The sequence below is a fragment of the Sciurus vulgaris genome (assembly GCF_902686455.1).
Source record: "Sciurus vulgaris genome assembly, chromosome: 17".
Classification (NCBI taxonomy): Eukaryota; Metazoa; Chordata; class Mammalia; order Rodentia; family Sciuridae; genus Sciurus; species Sciurus vulgaris.
In genome coordinates this window covers 44,159,026-44,179,537 of record NC_136478.1, presented here as the reverse complement: position 1 = coordinate 44,179,537, position 20,512 = coordinate 44,159,026, and the positions used below count along the sequence as shown (strand labels likewise).

The following is a 20,512-nucleotide window of genomic DNA, read 5'->3' as shown; positions in this document are numbered from 1 at the left end:
CATTCTACTACTGGCATGGACTCTTTAAAAACAAATATTATTTTTAAATGTCAGGAAGATTGTTCCCCACCCCAATGGCCCCTGGGAAAAAAAAAAAAAAAACGCCAATGAAACACAACAACCCAATGCAAAGCATGAACCTGGATTGACTCATTTTAAAAACAGAGATCACAAAGGCCGGGGCGTAGCTAAGTGGTAGAGCACTTGCCTAGCATGTGCAAAGCTCTGGGTTCTATCCCCAACACCTCAAAATAGAAACATTAAAACATCACAGTTGTGAAAAACATTTTGAGTTGGCGATGGAGCCCAGGGGTAGAGTAAGAAGCCCTGGGTTCAACCCACAGTGCAAAATAATAAATTTATTTACTTATTTATTTATTATTTTATTTATTTTTTAGTACTAGGAATTGAACCCATGGTGCTTTACCACTGAGCCACAACCCCAGCCCTTTTTAAAGATGTATTTTATTTTAGAGTCAGGGTCTCACTAGGTTGCTTAGGGCCTGGCTAAGTTGCTGAGGCTGGATTTGAACTTGTTGTGATCCTCCTGCCTCAGCCTCCCTAGTCACTGGGGCTGCTGGGGTTACAGGCATGCAACACCGCATCTGGCAAATTAATTAATTTTAAATAGCCATTTTGGAGGCAATGGGGGAAGTTTTAGCATGGGTAAGATATTAGATGCTAAGGAATTACTGACATTCTTACATGTGAGACTGGCGGTGTGGGCACATACGAGAACATTCTCATTCTTTATACGTGCATGTTGAGTATCCTGGCTTCTCTGAGTTCTATGAACCTTCTAGAAAATAGCTGAACCTGAGAGGGTCTGGGGGATCCCCAAACACAAAGGTGATTATGGTTATACCTCATCAGAGAGACAGGTGTCCACGAGATTATGCATGCACAGCCCTTTATGATCACAGCCAGTGTTTACAGAACACATTATATACCATTAATTATATATGTCCATTAACTGGATTCTCACAGCAACTCTGGGAGACTGATACTATGGTGAATTAGCTTTCTACTTTGATTGTGAAACACATTGCATATTCAGGAATGTATAAAATACAGATTGTGGCTTTAAAACACTTACATAGTGAACAACTGTGAATCATCATCCACATTAAGAACACAGACGCCCCGAGGCACTTCTGCACCATTACAGTTCCCCCGTCCCTCAGAGGTAACCATCTCTCCGACTTCTGTGTTAATCATTTCCTTGTTTTACTTATCTTTTTCATCTGACCACCCCTGTATGTGCCTCCAAAACATTATTATAGTTTCATTTTCCAAGCTTTCATATTTAGTGATCAGAAATAGCACATTTTGTTCAGTGTCAACTTCTTCTACTCAACATCATGTTTGTGAAATCTAACCATGTGGTGGCATGTGTCAGCAGTTTGTTCTTTTTCGTTGCTGTATAGTATTCCCTCCTGTGACTATACTACAATGTATTTAATTATTCTTCTATGATAAAAAAAATTGGGTGGTTCCTATAAACATTGTTGTACATTTTTCCTGATGCCTATGTTCAAGTTCTCTAGGATATATATTTAGCATGGAACAGTTATAGATCAAGTGTATCTAAAATTTTATTCACTAACACTACAACTGCTTCTCATTAAAAGATGAAGAAAGTGCAACAGGAGAGCTTATGTTGTTTGCCCAAGATGGGAAAGCTAAACAACCTTGAGTCCAGAGTTCCTTGCTCCCCAGACCAGCATTCACTCGGCAGCCCCAGGCACATGGTGAGCATCTAGTGAGCCTGCACTATGATGCCGAAGGTGGCAAGGGGCTATAACTGGGGGTTTCCTTTCCCGTTACTGTTACCCTGAACTCTGTCCTTATTGGTTAATAATTAACTGTCCCCCAAAGAGTCTGCGATCCTAAAGATTTGCCCAGTTAATCAGTCACTGCCCCCTGGCTGGGCAAGGGGCAGCCAGTGCACCAGCTACTCCCAAAGCCCCTTTCCCTGGTGGCAAGAGACTCGTGATGTTCCGGACCCGTCGGGCACTCTCCTCCCTCCCTGGGCCCTCCTCTGGGGACTGGCGGCCCCTGAACTTCGATGGCGGGGCCTTCCACCTCAAGGGCACAGCAGAGCTGGCCCGGGCTCTGCTGGTGCTACGGCTGTGTGCCTGGCCCCCTTTGGTCACCCATGGGCTGGCGGTGAGCAGTGACCCTGTGCGTGGGCCTGGAAGCTGCCCAGAACTGGCTCTGAGCCCTTGTTTCCTGTCACCCAGCTCCAGGCCTGGGCTCAGCGCCTCCTGGGCTCGCGGCTCTCGGGTGCGCTTCTCCGAGCATCTGTCTACGGGCAGTTTGTGGCTGGGGAGACGGGAGAGGAGGTGAGGGGCTGTGTCCGGCAGCTCCAGGCCCTAGGCCTCCGGCCTCTGCTGGCGGTGCCCACTGAGGAGGAGCCGGACTCGGCTGCCAAGACAGGGTGAGTCGGGGGACAGGGCCTAGGGAGGTGGGGGGGCAGGAGGCGGCTGACTGCCCTGGGCCCTGACCTGTGCTGGCTGGGCAGTGAGGCCTGGTATGAGGGAAACCTCAGTGCCATGCTGCGGTGCGTGGACCTGTCGCGAGGCCTCCTGGAGACCCCTGACCTGGCTGGGAAGAACCTTATGCAGCTGAAGGTGACGGCGCTGACCAGCACGCGGCTCTGTGTAAGGGACACGTGAGCTCATAGCGGGTGGAGGAGTGGCTGCTGGCCTCGTTCCCCTCACCACCCCATCCACCACCCCATTTCAGAAGGAGCTAACCTCGTGGATCACAAGGCCAGGGGCCTCCTTAGAGCTGAGCCCAGAGAGGCTGGCAGAAGCCATGGACTCTGGGCAGGTAAGGACTTCAGGTGGGGAGTGACCAGAGCAGAGTCCGCCGGACTAGATGTAGCAGGCAACCACAAGTGGCATGTCTGAATGCAGTCATTAGCTGCAGAGTGAGGCGTAGGAGATGGGATCCTTAAGATTATAGTGGATCTGGAATTTTCTATTTTTGCCTAGTGACATCATAGCTCTTGTGACATTGTAACAATACCATTACTTATGTGTCGGTGGTAATGCTGGTATAAACAATCCTACTGCACTACCAGTTGTTACAGAAGTATAATACAGCCGGGTGCAGTGGTGCACGCCTGCAATCCCAGTGACTCAGGAGGCTGAGGCAGGAGGATCACAAGTTCAAAGCCAGCCTCAGCAACTTAGGGAGCCCCTGTCTCAAAATAAAATGGGCTGTGGATGCAGCTAACTGGTAGCGTCTTTGTCTAATGTGGTTGAAGTTCTGGGTTCAATCCCCAATACCACAAAAAATAAATAAGTAAAGTACAACACATATAACCATATATAGTACATATTTGGTAATGAAATAAACAATTAAGTTACTGGTCCATGTATTTTCTGTATTATCCTTTTTATCTTGTTTTCTTTATTGTGGTACTGGGTATAGGACCCAGGGTCACTCTACCACTGAGCTACATCCCCAGCCCTTTTTCTTTCCTTCTTTCTTTTTATTTTTCATTTTGAGACAGAGTCTCTCTAAGTTGCCAAGGCTGGCCTCAAACTTTCGATCCTCCTGCCTCAGCCTCCCGAGTCGCTGGCGTACACCTGGTGTTATCATTGTTTAAAATGCGCTCCTTTTCTTCTAAAAACTGATCGACTCTACAGCAGTGTGCCGTGTTAGGCAGGCAGAAGCCTCCAGGTCTCACGTTAGCCAAATGCCTGGCATCAAGAGGTCCCTGCTAATGACAGAGCAGAGGTGTGTGTAAGCACACCGAATGAGGTCCACACGATGGTGGTTTCTGAGAACTGTCCCTGAGCTTAAGTGGCGGGTGCTGTCCCATATTTAACTGCCACAGCTTCCCAGGCTTGGAGCAGGCAGGATGAATGTGGCTGTAGCTCTGGCACCTGGTGGGAATGGGTGGCACAGGAGTCGTCTGGGGTTAGGGAGGACCCTAGAGGCTGAGCACTCCCAGAGGAGGGATGGGACAGCAGCTCTTTCTCGCCCAGATGTCGGCGTGTCAATATTTTATCAGTCCGCAGCTACACCCATGTGTGCTGGCTGCCCGTGAGTCCTGATCAGACGGCGCATTGGTCCCTGCCTTCCTCTCTCTCTCCAAGTCTCGTTCCACATTCTTTTTTATCTCCCCTCCTCACCGTGGGCGGCCACCCTGTCTTGTGTGTAGGTTGTATCTTTTTATTATTGTGATTTTGTTTCCAGAAGTTTGGGTGTGTATTTCCCCCAATATTTTATCATGAAAGATTTCAAACATCTAGAACAGTCGAAATAATGGATCATGAGCATCCCCGTACCTACCGCATTTAACTGTGCGGTCATCTCCCAGTACACATGGAGGACGGGTTCCAAGACCACCCTGGTGCCAAAAACCAAGGACGCTCAAGTCATTATATAAAGTGGCTTGGTATTTGCATTTAACCTATGCACATTCTCCGGGGTACGTTACGGTATCTCTGGATTACTTACAATATCTAATGCAATGTAAGTATACCCTGTTGTCTAGGGAATCATGACAGGGACAAAAAAGTCTTCCACGATCAGTACAGATGTAATATTTTTCATATATTTTTACTAGCTGTTGGTTGAATCCATGGAAACAGAACCACCAATATAGAGAGTGGACTCTATACTTCCTTTAATTCATATCTGTCCCTCTATCCATGTTTCAGTCTGTCTTATTTTGTGATGTATTTCCAAATCGTAGACATCAGTACCCTCCCCCAACCCCCATACAAATGCTTCAGGATGCAGATCATTAATTAGAGCTCAATAATTATGTATGGTATTCTTTTCTTTGGAGGAAAAAATTACATGTGATGAAATACACAAATCATAAATGTACCCCTTGATGATCTATGACAAATACACATGCTCTTGGGTAATCCAAATCCGTATCAGTGCAGGGAGCATCTCCACCCCCGCAGGAAGTTCCCTCATGCTCTTCCCCATAGACCTGGGGTCATATTTGAAATGTATGCGAGTTGTATTACGCCCTCTGGCTTAGCCTGTGTCTTCTTCTTCCATCGAGTGCTCTGGATTTCTGACCCACTCACGTGTCTGGGCGCGTCCAGTCCATTTCTTTCGATCACTCTTCTGATTGCATGGGTTACCTCCCCAGATGGACCCCTGGGTGACCTCCCGCTCTCCACCACCCCCAAACGATGCTGTGGCGGGCCTGCTGCTCCTTTTTATAATCTTTATTACTTTCGTTTGTCCCAGCCTGTGCAAGCAGGATGGAGAGTTTCAGAGGGTGGGTTTGGAAAGTAAGGAGTCTCATCTCTTTATGAGCTTTACTTACCTGCCTGGCGATAGCCATGGCGGCCTCTTCCAGGATGGTCTGTGAAGCCCCTTCCAGGAGGCATGTGAACTTCTTGGCACGGGACCTCTCCCTCGTGGTGTCACTTACCCCCAACACTGTCTCCCCAGGCTTTCCTTTTCCCTCTCTGTCTGCTCATTTTCAATCTTAGATTCTTCTCTGCCAGTTTCTTAAATATGAAGGTTCCCCAGGGTTGGGTCCTGGTCGCTCCTCTCACCCACAACAGCAGCCTCGGTTTCCCGACTCTGCACTAGTGATGCCCACGTTTCTGCCTCCAGCCCAGCCCTTCCTGCTAGCCTCACGGATACATTCCCCTTGGACATGGTTCTCACACTGGCATGTCTCAGTGTCTCTCCAAACCTGTCCCTCCTTCCTGTCCCCAGCTCAGAGGCAACCCTCTCAACACCCGGCCTTGGTCTCCATATCCCAGTCCCTGGCACCTAAAGATATGATTAATATACATCAAACGAATGAATGCAGTGATAACTTAAATGATAAATTAACAGTGGAGAACTTATCATTCACAATATGCCATGCACTGTTGTACTTCATATACGTTCAAGTTTATTCTCTGCCCAGGAGTTTAAGATCATTGGATCTTAGGAGCCCAGGCCCTGGGGAAGGCTGAGGTTCAAATCCCTCTGGACAAGTGAGTTTGCCTCTCAGTGCCCCAGTTTCTTCATCCACAAAATGAGGATGATAACAGTCCCTACCTCAGAGGACAGCAAATGATTCAAAACCTCTGGCCAGAGCCTGGGAGAGGGGGATGCACGGAGTGGGGCCCCCTGAGGATGGGTGTATGCAGAAGACCCAGCCGCGGCTAGCTCTCCAAAACTCCCCAAGACCATGCTCCAAGCTGGGAGGGAGGCAGTTCTCTGATGGGAAAAAGGAAACTGGGCAGGTGCCCCCAGCTCTTCCTTCTTCCTGGAGAACCCTCCCTGCCAAAATGGGGAAGATCGCAGTGTCCAGAACAAGCTACCCCCAGGTAAGGTTCCATCAGCAGCCTTAGGCCTAAGTTGTCCAGAGGGACTGTGGATATAGTAAGGGACTGAGTCCCCACCTGGGCCTCTCATTTACCTTCCCAATTTCTTTGAATTCAGCTAGAATCCCTTGACACACCAGCAGTTCCCATTCACCCTTTGGAGTCCCCACAACAAGACTGAGTTTGGGACAAATACTGAGGCCATGTTACAAATGCATTTGTTCCCAACACGTTTAATAAGCATCTACCTTGTTCCTGATACTGTGCAGGGGATGAAGGAGACAATGGGGATGGTTATGATTTGGATTTTTAATGTCTCCTAAGGCCCATGTTTTGAAGGCTTGGTTTCCAGCTGGTGGCATTATTGGGAGGTGGTGGAAATTTTAGGAGGTAGGGACCAGTTGGAACAAGGTCTTTGGGGGTATGCCCTTGAGGGGTATACTGGGGACCCTGGACCCTCCTATCTCTCTCTCTTTGCTTCCTGGATGTCAGAAGATGAGTGATTTCCTCCACTGTGAGCTCCTCACCATGATGTTCTGTCTCGCCACAGGCCCAAAGGCAATAGGGCCAAGTGACTATGAACCAAAACCTCTGAAACTGTGAGCCAAAACAGATCTTTCCTCCTTTTAAGTTGTTTACCTCAGGTATTTTGTCACAGCAAAAGAAACTGACTACGCAGTGACCAAGACAACAAAGTTTCTGCCCTGGTAGCACTTACTTGCGAGTCAGGGACAAGAGACCCTCCAACATGAAAACCAAAGTGACTATGTGACAAGTATAAATGAGCATTGCAGGGGAAAATAAGGCAGGGGAACAGGAAAGGCAAGACCTGGAGAGAGAATCGCAAACTAATACCAGAAGGTGAGATTAGAACTGAGATGTGAAGGAGACGGGGAGCCAGGTGAGTGGACACCTGGGGGAGAGCCTTCCAGGCAACAGGAACAGACAGAGCAAGGACCCTGAGGTGGGAAGGTACCTGGCATATTCAAAGAGCGGTGGGAAGTCAGTGTGGAGGACAGAGTAAGGAGGGAGAGGGAGCAGAGAAGTCACGAGGGACCAGAGCAGGAGAAGCCGTGGGGGCCACAGTGAGGTCCTTGGCATTGGGTAAGGAAATGAGGTCCCAAGAGCCTACTGTGTGTTTTTGTGAGCTGGCTACTGGGCTAAGCACTTTCCATGTCATTCTGAGTCTCTGCACCTCTCCAATCTTCAGTCTCCTCCCTGTAAATTGGAACTTGAATAACATCTGTCTGCTAGGATCATTGTGAAGATTGAGTACGATCCTATATAAGGTCATCTATTCATTATAATAACAGCGTGTGCTTATTATGTGTGGCACTGTCTTGTGCTGTTCACACCCAGGAACGTCTCACATATTAACCCATCTTATGCACACAGCAACTCCAGCAGGTAGGTACCATTATCATCTTCAGTGGACCGAGGAGGAACCTGAGGCCCAGAGAGTTACAGGACTTGCTCAAGATTACACAGTAAATGGTAGGGCCAGGATTCAAATCCAGAGTGTGTTCTCCTAACCTCTGCATTACATCTATCTCAATAAATAGTGTCTATTAATTAGATATCATTATTTGTTCTATTTTTAACAACTTTTAAAAAAATTTTTTTCCTCTTCCTGATGATGGGGGAGAGGAGACTTGGGTCCTGGAAGCATTTAGCAATCCTGAGCCCCTCTCTGCTTCCCCCACGGCCCTTCCAGAACCTCCAGGTGTCCTGCCTCAACACCGAGCAGAACCAGCATCTTCAGGCTTCCCTGAGCCGCTTGAACCGGGTGGCACAGGTAACTCCAGCTGCCGTCCTGCTCCCTGCCCCTGCCGCTGGTCCCTGGGATGCTCACCAGGGTCTCTTTTCCCCTCAGTATGCCCGGGCCCAGCAAGTGAGGCTCCTGGTGGACGCTGAGTACACCTTCATCAACCCTGCGCTCTCTCTGCTGGTGGCCGCCCTGGCTGTGCGCTGGAACAGCCCCAGGGAAGGCGGGCCCTGGGTGTGGAACACTTACCAGGCCTATCTGAAGGTGGGCAGTGCGCTCTGGAGGACTGTGGGTGGGGCCCAGCACCCCGATCCCCCTCACCCTGCGCCGTGCCCTGCAGGACACACCTGAACGACTGAGACGTGATGCCGAGGCGGCGCGCAGGGCGGGCCTGGCCTTTGGAGTGAAGTTGGTACGAGGGGCCTATCTGGACAAAGAGAGAAAAGTGTTCCAGCTCCAGGGGACAGAAGATCCCACTCAGCCTGACTATGAGGCCACCAGTCGGAGGTAGGACGGGGCCAGGCAGTCTTGGGAGAAATAATACTCTGTGACCTTTAACTCCTTAGAGTTCACTGCCAGCCAGCATCCTGTGTGTGTGTCTACATGTGACTCCCTCTCCTGGGTCCAGGACACGGCCCCTTCTTAGCTGAAGAGCCGCCTCCTCCTAGGGCTCCCTGCACCTCCCTTAGACCCCACCTGCCACCCACGCTCCTCTCTGTGACCTCGTTCATTCAGTCAGTTCCCTGCCTACAGACATCTGGGTGGTTGCTAATCATGTCCTGTGGACACTGGTGCAGGGACGGGCCTTGGGTAAGTGTCACCTGGTGCTTGCAGTGTGCTCCTTGGTTGTGAGTTTGTCACTGTGTCAAAGACTTTGCACACACATCCTCACAGCAGGGCTCTCAGGGGAACTCACATGGTTACCACAGGAGAAAAAGGCTCAGAGAGGCCCTTGGAGCTGGGGTAGGTGGGATGAGGGTACTTTCGGACTCCAGAGACCCTACCCCAGTCCCTGGGACCTGACCTCACCCACCAGGTGAACAGCATGAGGCATCTCCCTTCAGTTACAGCCGCTGTCTGGAGTTGATGCTGAGACTCGTGTCCCACCATGGCCCCATGTGCCACCTCATGGTGGCTTCCCACAATGAAGAATCTGTTCGCCTGGCAACTAAGCGGTATGAGGCGGGGGAATGGGAAACAGGTACCCACGAGAAGGTCCCCTTCCTTCTCCTTTGCTCACATGCCAGGGATGGGCAGAGGGAGATGGGTTCAGTGCTTTGGAGAGGATAGTAAAAACATTTAACCCCTACAGTGCCCGTGGATCCCAGAAGTCCTAGATGGACGAGGAATTGTCCCTTATTTACTGGTGTGTGGGGAGGTCTGATGGTTCCAGGAAATGACTGGGACTCACTGGAAGTTCTTCAGGAGACTCACAGAGTGCTTATTTATCATTGAGTTTGGAAGGACAGTTCCATGGATGACTGGTTCCCGGAACCACCCCCTCCCGCCTTGGAGAGCAAATCTGTGGATACCAAAATCCTTGGGACACTCAAGTCCCTTGTCTAAAATGGCATAGTATTTGCATGCACATCTTCTCATATACTTCAAAAAAAATTTTTTTAGTTGTAGATGGACACAATAACTTTTATTTATTTTTATGTAGTGCTGAGGATCAAACCTAGTGAGTGCCTCACACATGGTAGGCAAGTGCTCTACCACTGAGCTACAACTGCAGCCCCTCGTATACTTTAACTCGTCTCTAGATCACTTATAATATCTAACAGAACATAAATGCTGTGTCAATAGTTGTTATGCTGTACTCTTTAGTGAATAATTACAAGGAAAATGTACGTGTTCGGTACAGGCACAGTTTTACAGTAATATTTTTCATCCTTGGTTGGTCCAATCTGAGGACGCAGACTCCACAGATACAGAAGACCAACTGCCCTTCAGTGTTGACTTACCAGAACAACCTGTGTGTGCAATGGCTGACTTGCAGCTTTAGATTCACTCACTATCTTGATGGATGATGTGGCCTTTTCTGTAGCATGTGGGAGCTGGGCATTCCTCTGGATGGACCTGTCTGTTTTGGACAACTTCTGGGCATGTGTGACCACGTCTCCCTGGCCCTGGGTATGTGAATGACCCATCCCCCGTTCAGACCCCTAGCTGCCTGCTCCAGGCCTCCTTTTCTCCCAGCCAGATCCTTTCAGCTATTCCCAACCAGTTCCTGGCCAGGTTCCCATCCAAAGTCCAGAGAGTTCCATCCTCCAACCCCTTCAAGATAGATGAGTTATCCCAATATCTGTGGGCCTTGCCGGGCTGGGTCCCTGTGTCTTCTGTCTGCTGTTTTTGCTCATGGGGACACATTTCCTATCTGCTTTGTGATTTTTTTTTTTTTTTTTTTTTTGACTGTGGGGTATTGGGGATTGAATTCAGTGGCATTCGACCACTGAGCCACATCCCCAGCCCTATTTTGTATTTTATTTAGAGACAGGGTCTCACTGAGTTGCTCAGTGCCTCACTTTTGCTGAGGCCGGCTTTGAACTCGTGATCCTCCTGCCTTTGCCTCCTGAGCCGCTGGGATTAAAGGCTCTTGTGCGCCACCAAGCCCGGCCACTTTGTGATCTTGAATGGGTTTCTCCCAAGGACCTGAGGCCAGAAGATTTGTTTCCTCTGCCAGGTGTTCAGGGATACAAAACCATTTTACCCTAAATCCCAGCCTGAGGTTTCTTGAGATATCCAGGGATGCAAATTGGGGCTGCAAATATGAGACGGAACTAAACCATGGCCACAGCCTCTCAGAAATGGATTTTTCTGTTTTCTTCCCTGTTCCACTTATGACCATTTCATTTCATGGGTGTGGGAAAAGATGGAAGAGTTTACTTCTCCTTGATTTTTGCTCTAAGAGTGTAACTTTTTCTGTTTTGCAACTTAGTTTTGGAAAACTTTTCCTATAATTCTCTCAGGGTGCTCAACTGCACCCTGGCAACAGTGAAATCATCAAATAGCAGTTCTAGTTTGCATTCAAGGCATAAGTGGCTTGCTATATGTCCTTCTCTCTCTGGGGTCTCATTTTCTCTTAATTACCACATTAGAAATTCCTTGCTCTCATGATAGCATTTTTTTTTTGGGGGGGGGGCGGTACTGGGGATTGAACCTCTGAGCCACATCTCCCGGCCTTTTTATTTATTTATTTTTAAATTTCAAGACAGGTTCTCACTAAGTTGCTTAGGCCCTGGCTAAGTTGCTGAGGCTGGCTTTGAACTTGTGATCCTCCTGTCTCATCCTCTGCTGGGGATTACAGGTGTGAGCCATGATGCCCAGCTCTTGACAGCATTTTAACAATCTTAAGGAGATTCTTTAAATGTTTACTCCAGAGTGAGGAGTGTGGTGCATACCTGTAATTCCAGCAGCTCAGGAGGCTGAGGCAGGAGGATCGAAAGTTCAAAGCCAGCCTCAGCAAGTTAGCAAGGCCCTAAGCAACTCAGACCCAGTATCTAAATAACATATATATATATAAAAGGGGGGGGGGCTGGGGATATGGTTCGGGGGTTAAGCACCCCTGGGTTGCTCAATCCTGGGTACAAAAAAAAAAGTTCACTCCAGAATCAAAAATTTTTCTCAGTGGGAAATGTTGTCCAACTCATTCAGTCTGCCATGTTCTTAGGAATGGAAGTATCTGTTGTAGATGGGGCCTTGGGGTGCCTCTCCCCAAACCTGAGCCCATACCCTGCCAACACTCTCCCTCCAGGGCAGGCTGGATATGTGGTGTATAAGTCCATCCCCTATGGCTGCCTGAAGGAGGTGATCCCCTACCTGATCCGGAGGGCCCAGGAGAACCGGAGCGTGCTGCAAGGTGCCCGCAGGGAGCAGGCCTTGCTCAGCCAAGAACTGTGGCGCAGGCTGCTGGGGGGAAGAAGAAGGGCACCCCATTAGCACCCCCAAGGGCTGCGTGATCAATAAAGATTCTGAGCTACTGCCCAGGCATTGTCCTGCGCTGATGCTGCCTTTTTGTGAAAGTTCATCTTTACTTTATCCAATTCAAGTGAGGGAGCTTCATGGCTCAACAGAGATCTTTAAATGGCCCTGGCGCGTTGTTCAAGCACTAATGAAGCCTCCCAGCAACTGGGAGATCGCCCATGGGGGCTGTGGGAGGCCAGAAGAGGCACCTGATCCAAGCTGGGGATGATCAAGAGGGCATCCCCAAGAATTCATAAGAATAATCATGAAGATGGAGATGAGCATTCAAAGCAAGGACATGTGCAAATCCAGAAGTGTGAAATGGATGGGGGAGAGGGAGACAAGGATGGAGGGGTGGGATAATACAGTCTCACAGGCCAGACTGTAGGGCTTGGCCTCTGTCCCAGGGGAACTGGGGAATCAGAAGGGTTTCAGACAGGGGAGAAACAGGGTCAGTTTGGGGTTTGAGAGAACCCCTAACTGCCATTTGGAGGGTGGATTAGAAAGTGATGTCAGGTTGGGAGCCTGAGAGAGGCTGGGGCAGGGCAGGGAGGGGCATGGGCCACGAGGGCATGGGCCACGAGGCTGAGGGCCAAATGGGAGGGAGATGGCCAGGGCGAAGTCTAGGGCTCTGACTTGGAAAAGCGGGACAGTGGGGCCAACCCTGAAAAGGAGATCCAGGGAAAAACTGTTTGGGAGGAATTCTGAGGCCACTGTGGGTCCTGCGGTGTGCGATGGTCCCAGGGTATGTCCAAGGGGAGATGCCCATGGTTCCTTTAGGCGTGCGTTGTAGGGGAAAGGCTAAAGAATCCATGGAGGTTGGTGAGGAGCATGGCAAGACAGCCAAGGAATCTATACAGGGTTCAGGAAGGGCCTGCTGCCCCACCAAAAGATCTGCAGTGTAGGTGAGAAGGGAAAAACGTGCTGGGCTCAACTGAAAGCTCTCAGGCAAACATGGCTGTGAGGGACCTCTCGAGCAAAAGGAGCAGGAGTCGCTGGTGCGCGTGCGCCCAGGATTCCTAACTAGACGGCGGTGGGTGCGCTGGGGTCACGTGGCAGTCACGTGAGCCCCACTGTAGAGCCCAACGGTAGGTGCCCCGCCACCTGGACTGGGGTCCGGGCCTAGAACTTTTTAAAGCTTCAGGCCCCTCGGCTCTTCCCCAGCCCCTCCCCCAGCCCTCAGGCTCCGCCCCTGGCCACTCCCCTCACTACATCCCCAGCCGGGTCTTCTAAATCCTTCAGCTTGTAGGGACCATCCCCGGCCTAGACCGGCAGTCCTGCGCCCAGCCACAGCTTGGCCGATTGTTCCCTTTCCTCCTTCGGACCTCCCGCCACACTCAGGCCCCACCCGGCCTTCCTCAGGCCCCTCTCCCGGGCCGGTGACCCCTCCGCCTCAGACCCCAAACCACTGACCTCCTCCTCCAGGCAGCAGTGTTCGGCGCCGCCTCCTAAGCCCTCAAACGCCTCTCCCAGACTCCGTCGGTCCCCGCAGCCCTTTCACTACCCTCGCACGCCCTTCCCCGGCCCCTCGGCTTCTCTCCCAGCCTTATGCTGCCCTCATGCTTCAGTTCTCAGGCTCCCTTACACTTGACCTTCTGGTATGGACCGCCCCAGGCCCCACTGCATCTCTTTCCGATGCCTCCCTTCCCTGCAAACCCTCCTAAGTCCCTCTCCCATCCAGACTGTCCCCACCTGGGACTCCCAGCCTGTTCTGACTTTATTGCTTTATTGCCCCCAGAGGTGCGGCACTTTACCTCCTTCTGCCCTCATGAGACCCCCTAGCTGACCCCGGCCCAGGAACTAAGTCCGCAGCCCACAGATGCCCTCGCTACCCTCACGCTTCCCAGTGGAGCTGGGCTCCATGCGGGATCCAGATGCCCAGGTGGGCCGTCTTCATCGCCTGGCTGTGGCTGGGGGCCCAAGCTGGGTTCTGGCCAGGCTCCTGCGGAGAGGTGAGGGCCTGACTGCTGGAGGGACTGCGGGGACAGGACCAAGGGGCGAGGAGAGGGGTGGGTATCGAAAGTGCAGCTTCAGCTGGCCAAGCAACAGTTATGTACCCGGGCACCTACTGAACTCCAGGCTAGACGTCCGAGATGGAGAATTAAGGGTGAATCTTAACTTCTGAATCATTGGGAATGAAATCTAATAGTGGAGGTATAAGAGGAAGGAGGATGAGACACACTGGACGAGATGGCTTTTCAGATGTAGTGAAACTTCAATCCTGCAGTATAAGAGCCAATCTGAGAGAGAGAGGGAGAGAGAGAAAGAGAGAGAGAGAGAGAGAGAGAGAGAGAGGAGAGAGAGGAGAGGGGGGAGGGAAGAGAGAAAAACAGACAGACAGAGACACCCTTAGAAGCTGAATAGCCTGTACAAAGACACTGAAATCAAAATGAACTGGGCATGTGAGTGCGCAGCGGTGGGACTCTGGTAGAGGAGTTAGGTCCAGATAGAAAACAGCTTCAGAATGTGTGTGGATTTTGTTCTGGGTGGGATGGGAAACCGTTGAAATTGTAAGCAGGCAATTACAAACATCACAATGAGCATTAACAATTTACAATTTTCATTTTCATTGATTTTTGTAGGTTGATTCTATATCTGCCCTCTTTCTGAACTTGCTTAGTTGTTGTAATTGTTGATTCTTTAATTTTCGTATATATTTTTTAGATGTTGATAGACATGATTGAACCCAGGGCCTTGTGCATGCAAGGCAAGCACTCAACCAACTGAGCCATATCCCCAGCCTGATAGACCTTTATTTTATTCATTTATTTATGTGTGGTGCTGAGAATCGAATCCAGTGCCTCAAACATGCTAGCCAAGCACTCTACCACTGAACCACAACCCCAGCCCCTTAATTTTTTTTTTAATTTTTGTTATTTGTTGTCTGAAAATGATTAAGGTTCAGTCTCTGCTCTTCAATATTTGAACTCTAAATTTCTTCTCTTGAATATTGGCCAGAACTCCCAAACCATGTTGTTGGCAGATGTATTTTTTCCTTGTTCTTTTTTCCTCCTTTTTATTAGTGCATAAGAGTGATACATAATTGTTGGGTTCATTTTGACAAAATCATACATGTATGGGATTTGCTTTACTCCCAATTTCTGGTCCCCTCTTTTCCTTTCCTTCTTTATTCTGTTCTTGATATTAAAGGGATTGAGTCTATGTTTCTGTGTTATCATGCTTCCTATTGGCTTACAATTTTTATCAAGTAAGGGAGTTTGCGTCTAAGTTTTCTGAGGCTCTCTCCCTACATAAACTGATACTAACTTTCATCAAGTACTTTTTATTTACTGAGTTAAATATGTGATGTTTGTCCTTTAATCTGTGAATGCATTTTGTTACATTGATAGATTTTCTTATGTTGAATAATCCTTGCTTTCTAGAAATAAAGCAATTTTACTTTATTAAGGGTTTTTGCACATATGATCATAAGTGGAACTGATAATATAATTGTGTATTCTGGTTCTGGAAACTCTCATCTGGTTTGCAATTAAGGTCAGATTGGCCTCAGAAAATGAGCCTTGCCATCCTTTTTTATTTTTATTGTTTTGGAACAACTTGTGTAAGATTATCCAGTCCTTGAATGATTTGTGTTTTTAAAAGATGCCTTTGTGTTTGCAAGATGAGTGCAGAAACCAATTAGAAGACTACTGCAAAATATGGACTTGAATGTGATGCAGTGAATGTGGTATTCAGAGGTTCTGAAAAGTCCACATTTGGAGTGATTTTGAGGCAGAGAGCTGGGTTGGACCAAGTGCATGATTGACTGTGTCTGCCAAGGACATGTGGGTGCAAGGACAAGGGCACCATACATTTGCCCTCCCTGGCACAGGGCCTGGAAAAAGAGGAACTCAGGAATCATGGGGGACCAGAAGTACAGAGCATGAAGCAGAGGGTACGTAATAGGCAGGTGGCGTCTGAGCAGAAGGGTGATGGAGGACGAAGACACTGACTCAGGCATTGGGGTGGCAGTGAAGAAGCGGTTGCTATGTAGATTTAGCCTTTAGGTTCAGTGTTCAAAAATGAGAGATCCCTGGTAGAATCCAGAGTTTGCTTTTGTTGAGGACTTGGAGACTGGACACATGGAACCTGTATGTACAATACTGAGTTAGAGCTGGATGAAGGTCGTCTGTCCCAGACAACGTTTCACAAAGTTCCCTTCCTTCCAGCCTCAGTGTGATTTTGACGCCTCTGGGATGGGGGATGGATGTCTGCATGACAGGCAGATGTCACTCTTGTCCAACTCTGTGAACCTAATGGTGATTTCTGGTGCACCTTGTTGAGAAGGATGGAGTCCTCCGCAGCTGGTGTTGTGTGTGTGTGGAGGGGATTCCAGGACACAGGGACGGAGCCTGGGGTCAAGGGTCACCCTGTCAAGGAGGGACTGTGGAGGCTGAGAATTGGCAAGAATGTTTGCCTAATGGCCTCTAGGACCTCTGCCCCCAGGAGTATGTGGCCGGGCAGTTCTAAGGCTCACTGCCTATCAGTTGTCCAGGTGGACGGTGAAAACTCTGCTGGACAGACGGGGCTCTTCCTCTCAGCATTGTTGGGCCACAGCTCTGCCGTGCGGCTCCTGCTGGCCTTTGGTGCCAACCCCAACCAGTGAGTGGACAGGCCAAGATGCCCCCACCCTCCCAGGGTCCTGAGCCTGAGAGCCAGGCCTCCTCTTCTACCCCTTGATGACCCCCTGTCCTGTGGGTTAACCCTTCCCCATTCCCGTAACTACTTCCATTCTGCCGCCTCCGTGTCCACAGTGATCCTCCTCTCAGTCCCCCAAGACCCCATCGCATCCTCAGGTGACTCCTCCCATTCTGATATCCACTTCCCATGTTCACAGTGACTCCTCCTGTCCCTAGGGCCATCATCCTGCCACTTTCTGTCCCCGTTCCATCCCTTTCCTAATCCATTCCCACCCTCATTCTGCCCTAGCCGCTGCCGTGATGGCAGCACACCAGTGCATGCGGGCGCCTTCTCAAGCTGTGGCCTGGTGATGCTGCACCTGCTGCAGGCAGGGGGCGACCTGCGCCTGCGTGACCAGCAGGGTCGCACACCGCGAGACTGGGCTGAGCAGGGGGGTGCCAAACCAAGCTGGGAGGTAAGCAGTGGCGTTGGTGCAGGTGGGGACATCAGGGCCAGCCCTGTACCCAGCCTCACCCATGTGCCCCATGCAGGTGCTGGAGCTGTTGCAGCTCTGCCGTGCCCACATGTCAGCACTAGTGCATGGTGGTGAGCTGGCACCCACTGCATCCTTGGGCCAGCTGCAGACCAGCTCCAGGAATAGCCTGTGTGGCTCCCTGTCCTCCCTGTGGCTGGTACAGGCAGACAGGTAATGCTCCACACCCTGCAGAGCCCACCCACACACCATGCTCGGTTCCTCCAGCCTTACCGCAGCCCACCCTTTACTCCAGAACACTGAGGCCAGAGCATATCAGGAGATCCCCTCAAATCCCAGCTTTGGGGTTTGGCCAGGTAAATGGTTGATGCTGGGGGTGTGGACCACCCTTGTCTTCTCATGCCTCATGGTCCTGCTCCCCATCCCCAGCTGAGCAGCCTGCAGCCACTGGGGCTGGTCACAGGCATACCCCTGGTGGACCCGAAGGAGCTACTGCCAGCCCAGGGCGAGCCTGACCGCACCTACGAGAGCACTTCCCATACCCTCATGGTCAAGTGAGAGCCCCCGCCGTGCCCTTGAAGCGCCCTCTGCCTCCTGCCCCCCTCACAAGGAAACCCTGCTCCTGAGTCTCAGACCTGCCCTCTTTCCTACTTGCCATTCTCCAGCCTCCTGTGGAGGAGCCACCCTGTGGCTGTGCGACGGCTGAAGGTCCCTGGAGCCCATCCTGATGTGCTGTTGGCTGACCTTCAGCACTGCAGGTATCCTGTCCCCCCTCTCCCCTGCCCAGTCTGCTCCTACATGCCAGTCTCCACCTGCCCTCCCAGCTTCAGCACTTCATAAACCCAAGACCATGGAGTATGGCGATGGCCATTGTTAGTCTTCTCCTCTGGGCGGGAACACAGCATGGAGCCTTCCAGCTGGAGTGATTCCCCTTCCACTAGAAAGTGGACACCCTGTTCTTTGTGGTGTGTCCTGTAGGCCTCGGAGAGGAGGTGGGTGTAGGGAGGGGTATATGGATGGGGAGTACAGGTTCTGCCACTGCTGTGTGTGTGCTGTGTGACCAGGATCTCGGGTTTTCCTCTAGCTGGTGGCTGGTGCAGATGGTCTGCCCCGGCACAGGGTGGGTGGTCTGTGCTCAGGAACAGAACCCACCCTATGCAGGTCGGGGCCTGCTTGTGAGTGGCCTCCTCTTCTCCTGCCCAGCACCCTGCACCACCCCAATCTGCTGCTGCTGATGGCAATGAGCCCCTCTGTGGATCTGTCAGGGCTGTGCCTCCTCTTTGAGCCCGTGTGGCTGGGCTCCCTGCACATGGTGCTGCACTCGCAGAGACCAAGTGAGGAGAGTCCCCAAACTGTGCCAGGCTTGCTGCCCAGTCACCTGCTGCTGCAGGTGTTGGAGGCCCTGCTGTACCTGCAGGCCCGCTGGCGGGCCCATGGTGGGCTCACCTCCCATGCTGTGCAGCTAGTGCGGCCAGGCCTGGCTAAGGTGGGCAACCTGGAGCATGGGCGCCCACTGCACCAATGCCGGCTGCGACCCAGGTGAGTGCTTTCCCCACCTGCCTGCCCCATGTACCTCCCAGTGGCCACTGGCTCATCAGGCCCCTTGGGCTCCACAGGCTGCAGCAGGGCTACCCTTGGGGTAACCAAGGGCTGCCCCCACCCCCTGAACTGTACCCATGGCTGCCACTTGAGCTGATTCATGGTGACATGCCTGCCACCACCTCAGACCTGTACAGCTTCTGCATCCTGGCTCAGGAGGTTTTCACTGGTCAGTGAGTGACCACCCTACACCCTGCCCCACGGAGGCATCCCACCTGTTTGGGTTCCCTGATTGTACTTTCTCACAGGAGAGCTGCCCTGGGCTGGGAGAGAGGGGCCTGAGGTGAAGGCTAAGCTGGAGGCAGGGGAGAGCCCAGCTCTGGACCCCATGGTGCCAGCCCCCTACCAGGCCCTGGTTCAGGCTGGACTGGGCCTAGGGCCTGCTGACCGCTGGGGCAGCTTGCAGAGTACTCGATACCTGCTGCGGGAGGCCATGGCCCAGGTACAGGAAGGTCAGCAGGGGTTGGGGGTAGTCATGGAATCCCAGGCAGGGCTTATGTCCCCAAAACCCACCTCCTTTCCACAGGACTCGTCCCCTGAGGTCAGTTCCCCATTTGAGTGGACCACACTGTCCCCTGTACTGCAGGGTTCCCCACCAGGTAGAGGGTGAGGAGGGGTGATGGTGGTGCTGGGCATAGCTGATCTGTGCCTCCCGGGTACAACCAGCTGCTCTGTCTCCCCAGAGAAACTGTTCTATGAGGTAACTTCCAGAGTCAAGACCAGACCCAGGCCTGTGCCCCCAGGCCCTGTCCTATCCCAGGTAGGAGCCAGGGAATGGAGGTGGGGGACCAAGGGAGGTGTGGGGCACCTGGGCCATGCCAGCTCTTCCATTGTTTTCTGCAGGCCCTGGAGACTCCGGGGGCCACAGGCCACAGTAGAGTGCAGAGGAGTGCAGCCTTGGACTCCAGCAGCAGTTTGACTCTAGGCAGCAGCCCCAGCCCCAGCCCCAGCCCCACCGCCAGGGGCAGCCTGCACTGCCGCCTGGAACCTAGCTCCATAGTATGGACGCCCCAGAGCCCATTGCTAACCCGACCTCCCACCCCAGTACCCCCTTGGCTCCCTCTCCTCTGACCAATGGACCTCCCCCCAGGGACTCTGAACTGTCCCCTCACTGAAACTGTGACCCCTGACCAACCGTGCTTCCCTCAGGGCCCTGCCCTGCACTCCAGCTTTCAGGAATCAGCCTCCCTGCTGGGGACCCAGAGCTCTGTGGAGCAGTTTGAGAGGAAGTTCTCAGTCAAGATCCAAGCCCTGCAGGGGCTGCTGCAGCACCCACACAGGGTTGCCCCGCTGGACCCCTGGCCCTGTGAGCCCACCCCTGCCTGCTGACCCACAGGGAGGCTTCCCACACCTTGGGAGGCTGCTGGCAGGGAAGACCTTGAACCCATCCCTGCTCCATTCCATTCTTCCAGGCCCACTGGAGCTTCATGACCCCCAGAGGCAGCTCAAGCCCTTTTCTCCTGCAGGCATCTAGCACTGAACTCAGCGGGGGAGGGCTCTTCTCCAGCCTGCAGAAGTGAGAAATGGAGCCCCGGCGGGAGGACCCTGGGCTCCTCCCTCATCCGTCAGGTGACCATGGGTCTCCCTGCCCCACTGCTCCCCAGGATGGACCTTCTGGAGGAGATCATGGCAGAGCTGCAGAGCAGATGTCAACTCCAAGAAAAGCCCAGCCTCAGTCCCACTCCTGGCACAGATTGCTAGGGTGCCAATGGCCTCTCCCTGAGGATAATAGTCCCCCGGCCTTCCAGGAGGGACTGACCCCCC

At 51.8% G+C, this 20,512-nt stretch overlaps 2 protein-coding genes across 4 annotated transcripts; both read left to right on the top strand.

The window, feature by feature from the left end:
• The first annotated feature begins 1,911 nt into the window (after positions 1 to 1,911).
• On the top strand, positions 1,912 to 12,080 carry PRODH2 (proline dehydrogenase 2). Of its 2 annotated transcripts, XM_079117294.1 has the most exons (10): positions 1,912 to 2,169; positions 2,244 to 2,440; positions 2,525 to 2,663; positions 2,749 to 2,835; positions 8,023 to 8,103; positions 8,182 to 8,337; positions 8,414 to 8,580; positions 9,138 to 9,248; positions 10,121 to 10,206; positions 11,828 to 12,080. In XM_079117294.1, the coding sequence occupies exons 1-10, from the start codon at positions 1,996 to 1,998 to the stop codon at positions 12,010 to 12,012; spliced, it is 1,383 nt and encodes a 460-aa protein (XP_078973420.1). In that variant the 5' UTR covers positions 1,912 to 1,995; the 3' UTR covers positions 12,013 to 12,080. The 2 variants fall into 2 exon arrangements, with proteins under 2 accessions (XP_078973420.1, XP_078973421.1); XM_079117295.1 differs by lacking the exons at positions 10,121 to 10,206; positions 11,828 to 12,080 and adding an exon at positions 9,386 to 10,103.
• A 1,556-nt stretch (positions 12,081 to 13,636) lies between these two features.
• LOC306647543 (inactive serine/threonine-protein kinase TEX14-like) lies at positions 13,637 to 20,480 on the top strand. 2 transcript variants are annotated; one of them, XM_079117005.1, is made up of 16 exons: positions 13,637 to 13,988; positions 16,524 to 16,638; positions 16,966 to 17,131; positions 17,208 to 17,362; positions 17,445 to 17,505; positions 17,579 to 17,703; positions 17,815 to 17,907; positions 18,353 to 18,688; positions 18,766 to 18,917; positions 18,997 to 19,190; positions 19,275 to 19,347; positions 19,432 to 19,508; positions 19,592 to 19,747; positions 19,898 to 20,054; positions 20,215 to 20,264; positions 20,353 to 20,480. In XM_079117005.1, exons 1-15 carry the CDS (start codon positions 13,856 to 13,858, stop codon positions 20,220 to 20,222), a joined length of 2,001 nt encoding a protein of 666 aa, XP_078973131.1. In that variant the 5' UTR covers positions 13,637 to 13,855; the 3' UTR covers positions 20,223 to 20,264; positions 20,353 to 20,480. The 2 variants fall into 2 exon arrangements, 1 of the variants encoding a protein (XP_078973131.1); XR_013760120.1 differs by having other exon boundaries at positions 19,898 to 20,264.
• The last annotated feature ends 32 nt before the right edge of the window (positions 20,481 to 20,512 follow it).